This window comes from Telmatherina bonti (genome assembly GCF_933228915.1).
Source record: "Telmatherina bonti genome assembly, chromosome: 8".
Classification (NCBI taxonomy): Eukaryota; Metazoa; Chordata; class Actinopteri; order Atheriniformes; family Telmatherinidae; genus Telmatherina; species Telmatherina bonti.
The window spans coordinates 29155521-29163562 of NC_136626.1; the positions used below are offsets into that span (position 1 = coordinate 29155521).

Consider the following 8042-nt stretch of genomic DNA (forward strand, 5'->3'; position numbering starts at 1 on the left):
TCAACCTTTTTGCAACGCAGTACCCCTTGCAAAATATTTTTTCAGCCACGTACCCCCTAACCACTGCAAAGTATTTTTGTTTAAGAGAAAACATGAAATGCAGTTCTTTCTCATTTATGTTTGGTTTATTAAACTTTTAACCAAGCAAAACAATGGAAATCTCAACAACGCTTCAACCAGAACTCTTTTGTTTGCGTTGTCAAGGCGACAGTGACTGACGGATATGTTTAGGCTCGTAACAGTTTAATTCATGTCGGAATGTGGGATTTTGGGAGAAATAAAATGCTGTCAATCTATATGTAAATTCAGTTTATGAATGTATACCTACATTGAATGAAATATAATAAATATTAATAACATATTATGTTTATATTATTTTGTTTAAAGATGTTTTAAAGAAAACATCTAACGGACCCCCTAGAGTGTCTTGGAGTACCGCCAGGGGTACTTCAAGGCATTCCAGGGGGTACATGAAATTTTTTGATGACATATCTTGTGTTTTCTTTAAAACATTCTTAAATATTATATTGTATAAATATTTAGTAAATTTCAATGAATATAAGTGTACATTCATAGATTGAATTTACATTTAGATTTACACCATTTCATTCTTTCCAAAAATCCCATATTCCGACGTGAATTAAACCGTTACGACCATAAACAACGCAAACAATGGAATCCTGGTTGAAGCTTAGTATTGTTTTGCACGGTTAAAGTTTAATAAACCAAACGCAAACTGTATTTCATGTTATTTCTTAACCAAAAATACTTAGCAGTGGTTAGGGGTACTTGGCTGAAAAAATATTTTACAAGGGGTACTGTGTTGCAAAAAAGTTGAGAACCGCTGATATAGACTATGTGAGATAACTTTAATAGAAACGCCATTTCCCACAATGCTCTGCGATTAGAAAAACAAATATGTCGGATCCACTCAGTGTCCACGGACGTGATAGGAATTGTCAAACGTAAAACAGATGAGCTGAAGGAGCGACAACCTGCTCGACGCTGCAGAATATTGACCATTGCGGCATCACTTAACACATAGTTGTCCACGTCAGGAGAGTAGCCGGTAAAAATGCCTTCACCTAAAGCTAAAAACCCAAGTCGCAGCGGAGGAAGCCCGGTGCTCGGCAGCTCCTACGAGTTTATGTCGCTGAACAAGCCTTTGAACCGGTCTTCACCGTCACACCTGCTCCAGCGGCAGGGCTCCGACCCTACCACCGCACGCCTCCGAGCCTCTGAAAGCCCCACTCGTCGCCGGGGCTCCAGCTCCTCCACGGGCTCTGCGAGCGGTCAGGGGCCACCTGAGGAGGATGGGATCCGGCTCAACCCCTCCCTGGTCCGCGTTGCGCTCAGCTCCTTGCTCGCCATCGACTTGTGGCTGTCTAAGCGGCTGGGGGTGTGTGCCTGCGAGGACTCCTCCTGGGGCAGTGTGCGTCCATTAATGAAATTGTTGGAGATATCAGGACATGGCATCCCGTGGTTGGCTGGTGCCGCATACAGTCTGTTCAAGAGTGACAGTGCTGCGGGACAGGAGGTCATGCTCAACCTTCTCATGGGTAAAACATCTCTGTTATCTGTGTTCCTGATGTGTTTTCATCCTGTTCCTCTTTAGATGGGGCATGCAAACTCACAAAAACATGCAAATGTACAAATGCAGATTATAGGCAGGGCTGGATTAAAAGTGCAGAGGCCCCTGGGCCCAGAGTGTCCCCAGAGGCCCCCCTTCACCACCGCAACATGGTGAAAATTGTGAATGATACTCTGTGAAACGATATTTCGAACATCTCTCAGCCAGTGGTACCATTAGCAATACACTGGACACTGGTGTAGCTATCTGGCTTTTATTTACATTTTGTCTCATGTCTAAATTGCTGGTGTATGCCCTACGTCGGCCTCACGTGGGCCCCAAATGAGCACGGGCCTCTGGGCCTGTGCTCATAATGCCCATTGGATAATCCGGCCTTGATTATAGGTATGACTTGCCCCTCCTATTTTATATCTCGGGTTGCTCTGTGAAGCTCCTCAAAACTAGCATCATATTAGGATTAGTCCCACCTCACGTGACCATTCATGGGAGGCTTCGATCCCTCTTTGATTGGAAGGATTGCAGTTATCCCTCCACTTGTCTTGCTCCATCTGAACATGTTGCTCCAGGTACCTGGTGATATTTTCAGTACTTATTTCAGGCAGCATGTAGGTCAGCTGCAATAACAGCTAAAGGCAAACAGGTGATGGCCTCTGGGAATGGTTTCTATGAAATTCTTTAATCAGTGGTTCCCATACGTGTAGGTTTGACAGCAAAGAGAATTAATTGAGGTTATGAGTAGAGACTTCTTTGTGTCCTCGGGAGGAATCTAAAGCTTTTTGAAGTCATGGGAACGAAACATGACATTGCACAGAAGAGGTGAGCTTAATGGATTTCTGATTCTTCTGAAATTGTGAAAACATACTTTATATGGAATGAGGAGCCTCAGTGTCATGCTCCTACTGCAAGCTTTGGACTTACAACCTTTTTTTTTTGTCTATGTTTTTTATTTGGATTACAAACTTTTCAGATTCGATTGCAGATTTTTAATATGAGTGGGTTTTTTTTTTCATATTTTCATCCAGTTATTTAAGACAAACATGGAAGGCAGTCACACATTACGCTCACGTGTCTTCACGTGTCACGTGGTTTTGCCCAGTGTAAAACAAGCTCATAACGCCACTTTTAAGACACTTTTGACAGTGTTTTACTTTGTAGCTCGCACAGTTATTGTTAAGAATTAAGTAAGCGATGTTTGGATTTGAGCAAACAATTTGTCCATATTAGGGATGCACCATTCCACTTTTTGGGAGTTCCGATCCGATACCGATATCCAAAATTTGAAGATACCGATATTTGTCGATACCAAATCCGTTTATGTGAACATTTTTGTGACTATGGTTATTATTACTGTTATAACTGTGTAGGATTTCATTAAGTTGTAATAAATGACCCATCCTTTCTTAAGTTACCTCACCAATACAAATATAATAACATTACAGATCTAACAATTTCAACAAGTTCTACAAGACACATTTTACCCAAATACGATACATGTGTGATTTTAAACAAAAATCTAGCTTTTAGTGAAAGAAATATGTCACATTTTAACATTTAAGGCATTCATTTCTTTTAAAATATGTCCAAAGCATGTCATCAAATACATCTGTGCTGACTTGACTAGTGTGGTATCAGGTATCGGTTGTGGTATCAGTACACTTTTATGAATACCAAGTACAAGTACACACATGGTATTGAGCCAATACCCATACTGATATTGGTATTGGTGCATCCCTAGTCCATATCTTTTATGCATGGTGTTGGTATGCAGCAGCAACACTAAGCTGGGCCTCTTTTAATTTCCTCTAAACTGTTCTCGGGGGTATTAGATTGAATTGAAATTCAAACCAGTCAAGTAAGAAGAAAGAACCAGCTCTTGATCAATAAATGTCTGGAGAAAGGAAGTGATTTGTTACTACAGAACTCTGCTTTCACTTCAACAAGAAAATGTAGAGTCAAGCGGGAGTTTTTGACAGCAACAATTATTTGACGGTGGAGTAGTTATCAGTAATGAATACAGTTTTCTTCCTGCAAATTAATTTAGCTGAATTATTATCTCCAGTTTCCCAGAAGTGACTGGCTTGTTGCCACTCTATGTTCATTTCTCAGCACTGCAGCACTGCAGCCCTGCAGGATATCACACCTTCAAATAAATTATTGTGTTGTAACTTCAATGCAGACACGTCTTTAAAAATTTATGAATCCTTTAATCAATGCTGTTTTACTGAAGGAGAATAGTCTTTGTTGCACCATGCAGCCACTACAGCTTTCCACCTGCTGCTCGTGCTGGTTATCAGCCTGGTCTTTTTCTGAGAGTTGGCATCGTATTCCAGGAGTTGTTGAAAGTCAGCTGATCCCATTAGTATTCCTTTAGTTTGGTTCATCATCATATTCACGCCCAAATCCTGTTGATGGTCAGTGATGGTCCCGGCTCTGTGGGGGAGAGTGTTTTCATCCTGAAAGATGGATTTAGGTCCCAGATTCTGGATATATGGAATTGCCACTGGCTCCAGAATCTTATTCTGACATGTCTGTCTCTTAGTTACACCCCTGACTATAGCAACAGTAGGATACTGGAGGTGATTTTGACACATTTTCGTGATGCGCTATCCACATGTTAAGCTGTGGTGTTCATTCCACAGAAGCATTATCCAAGTTATACCTCACTATAAAAGTGATTAATAATTTCTTCCGATGATGCATAATAAAACAACAATTTGTATTATTAAGGGGGAGAAATAATCAACTAAACACAGATTTCCTTGCTTTTGTGCTACATTTATGTGGCCATATCTATCTCCGAAGACAACATTAGATAGAAAGTTGTGGTGTCAGCATTTATCAGACACAAGCATTGCTGTGTAAAACCATTAAATTCTTTTCTATTTTGACATATTTTTAAAATAGTTTTCAGGCTACCTTTTATTTGCTTTTGTCATTTGATTAGATTAATGCACCAGCAATATAAAACGATAACAGTAGACACTTTTATCACAATAAACACACTTTTTAAGGTATGTGTGGATATGAACATGAACATAAAGACATCTTTTGATGCAGTTTGGATGGGAAAGCAAATGTTTTATTCTATTCATTTAAAGTTTACAATTTTTTTTTTATTAAGTGAGATAGTTTTTGTTCCAAATTTTTAAAAGTCAGCAGAACTTTATTAACTCGTCACTTCTTGTTTTATAGTCCTATTGCCTTCTGCTGACCTATCTCTCATAAACATGTTTCTAAGCCAAAGTAAAAAATGCAGATATGGTTTTTAATCTGCTCCATATCAGACTGGGATTTGAGTTTTGGTTACCATGGTGATACAACCTCCTGAAAAGGGATTCAGGTTTGTGTTACTTAAAAATAGGGCTGGGCGATATGACCTTTTAGTAATATCCCGATATTTTTATGGCATGTCACGATATACGATATATATCTCGATATTTACCTTAGCCTTGAATGAATGCTTTGGTGCATACAATCACATCAGTAAGATGATTTTGTGTCTCCATTAAAACATAATTGTTCATACTGCATTAAGATATGCTGATTTTAAACATTCATACCAAAAGGATGAAATTGTAACGAAGCAAACTGATCAAAACCGTATTTATTGAACAGTTAAAGCAGTGGCAGAAACATGTCATTTTAAAACAAAATAAAGTGACTTTGCATGATGTAATAAATGCAATGTATGAAAATAGGTGCTCGAGGGGGTGACTTTTCAAATGATGAACTATTATAAGGCTTTGCTTTATTGTTACGTTTTTGAGTTGTGTATTTTTTTTAATCGCAGAGTTTAGCGTAGAAATCAGTCTTATAATACAGGCAGAATGTCCTCGTATCGTCTCCAATAAACGGCTTCAGCCAGTTTTTAATTCAGGGTTTGATTCCCACTCCTTTCTGTACTTTCTAGAGACACGATGAGATACATAAGTATTTAGCTTGTGTCACACACACAGTGGATGAGGTGAGTAAGTAACAGAGGTTGTGAATGTAATCAAATATACTTAATTATTTTTGTTTGACGTGGAAAAACTTTGCAATTTACATCCCACAAAAAGTCGCCAAATTTAGCGAGAAAGTGGCTACACGCTGCCTCTCATGATGTAGCACGTAGCTCACGTTATGTATGTAACGAGGTGCGCTTGCTTTAACTCTCTGTGCAAAGCGGTGGAGAGTCGAGGAGGAGGGAGGAAACAAGAAAAACCCGCAAACATAGTCATAGTCACATTGTGAAGACCACAACACTTTACCAGAGCAGAACCACATAATCTCTATAAAAGTTGTTGGTACCAGGAAGACAGATCTGCTGTGCAAAAGGTGTATATGAAGACTCAGGATTTGATGCTGGAGTTTAGTGATATTACTCTTACACATGCTTATAAAATTTGTAAAAACATACTGTTTACCTGGATTATCAGTTGTAGCGGCTCCCCCCCCGACTCAAGGATGACACTTTGCTGATGATTGTTAGGTTTAATGGCAGTAAACCCGCAAATTCACTGTAAGAGCTGAGAAATACACAGAAAAGGCATATAAATTACAATCCGACTCTTACATCCTTTACAATAAATTTAAATCTGTCAGTAAACTCATAAAATTGATTTATGTGGCAATATAAACATTCAAATAGTCTCATTATTAACATATTAAACATACCTTGTTCCTCTGACAACGGGGCTGCTAATGATCAAAAGAAAAGAAAAATATATGTTCTTCTGGAAATCCATAACATTTTTACAGTCTTTTCAGTTGCTGTAAAGTGCGCTCGCACCACAACTGATGGGCGGAAGTACCTTCAAAAATAAAAGCGTTAACCGAGCGTTAACAGTAGCAAATTCTAAAATAAAATATTATCTTAAGAAATTACTTGGAGTTATTTACATCAGTGGTTTGCTATATCCAGATAAAGATAAATTAACCAATCGAAAATGGCACCATCAGATAATCTTTTTGTGCAAGAGGTAACTTAAACCATGCCAACAATAAGTAAGAAAATTAAGCGACGTTCTCCATCTTTGTCTATACAACCACTAGATGATGCCAAAGTAAAGTGTTCCTCTTTTTTTTTTTATCAATCCCAGACAGTTTAGACATGTCCCTTCTGTTTAGGGTTAGAGTAATGGCCTCTGTCCCATGTGTTAATGCAAGCTGCTTATTCTGGCCGAGACTCACTCGGTCTGCCTACTAACTTGAATAATCACCATGTGGTTGGATGCTTTTGCCAACAACTTGCAGTTACATGTGAGTGTGTATCATGTCTTATGTTTGATGTGATTATATCATTGTGTCTTTGTCCACTCTAACACATCCTCTTCATCTTCATCTCCTGCAGGTCTTTTGCTGGACATCATCCTGATTTCCGTCGTTAAGGCAGTGGTGCGTCGACGCCGGCCAGCACATAACAGGATGGACATGTTTGCCACTTTCTCTGTGGACCGCTATTCCTTCCCCTCCGGCCATGCAACCCGCGCTGCCCTGTGTGGGCGCTTCCTGCTGGCTCACCTCGTGCTGGCTGCACCGCTGAGGGTCTTCGTTGTGCTGTGGGTGGGCTTGGTCGGGCTGAGTCGAGTGATGTTGGGAAGACACCATGTGACTGATGTTTTGTTTGGGTTCTGGATGGGCTATTGTCAGTACAACCTGGTGGAGATGCTGTGGCTCTCTCCTCAAACCTTACAAGGGCTTCTAGGACAGTGGGTTTGAAGTTAAAGACAACAGGAAGAGGAGAGAGGGGGAATTAAATCCTTACTGTAAGACCACCTGCACAGTTTTTTTTGTTTGTTTTTACTTTTAGCAGAATGATGTACAAGAGGAAGTGTATTTATAACAGAGTCGAGAGCTCCATCAAACACAGTTTTGTTTTCTGAATCAAATGTCTACTTTTCACGCTTCTTCTGAGGCAGCAGCTGAATGAAATCTATTAATCGTCTACAACGGTAAAACTTTCAAGATGCTAAAATCCAAATTTCTGAGCACACCATTTTATTTAAACCTTTTATCTCTGAGTGGTTTTAATGTTGTGGCTGATTAGTGCATATCAGACAGGAAAAAACTTGATCACTTTCCTCCTGAAGCCACCTGACTAACCTCTGCCACTACACTCACCTTTTCACTTTTCTTGCTGCTCTAGTGATTAGGATGCACCACTACTAAGGGTGTTTAGTATGGTCTGTGAACTTGTTGATCTAACTACACACTGCCTGAAAAAAGCTATTCAGATTGAATTAAAGTCTTATATTTTCATCAATGAAAGCAAACAGCCATAAGTAGTAAGTCCTGTCGGCACCCTACATTGGTCAACTAGTGTCAACTCTGAGCTTTTTGCTCGGTGTTCAGTGCTTTTGTGCTGATTTGTTGTCAGAGTGAGATTTATATACCAGCTTTAAACACGCTCATCAAAGAGATTGTGCAAAAAGTTTGCAGCAGTTATCGACACTTATTAAGCCATCTTCAC

General features: G+C 39.5%; 1 protein-coding gene across 1 annotated transcript; it reads left to right on the forward strand.

Annotated features, from left to right (window-relative positions):
- Window positions 1-1075: 1075 nt before the first annotated feature.
- plpp6 (phospholipid phosphatase 6) lies at window positions 1076-7291 on the forward strand (the record flags this gene model as incomplete). The annotated part of the gene is made up of 2 exons (XM_079244760.1): window positions 1076-1559; window positions 6924-7291. The coding sequence occupies 2 exons, from the start codon at window positions 1076-1078 to the stop codon at window positions 7289-7291; spliced, it is 852 nt and encodes a 283-aa protein (XP_079100886.1).
- Window positions 7292-8042: the final 751 nt, after the last annotated feature.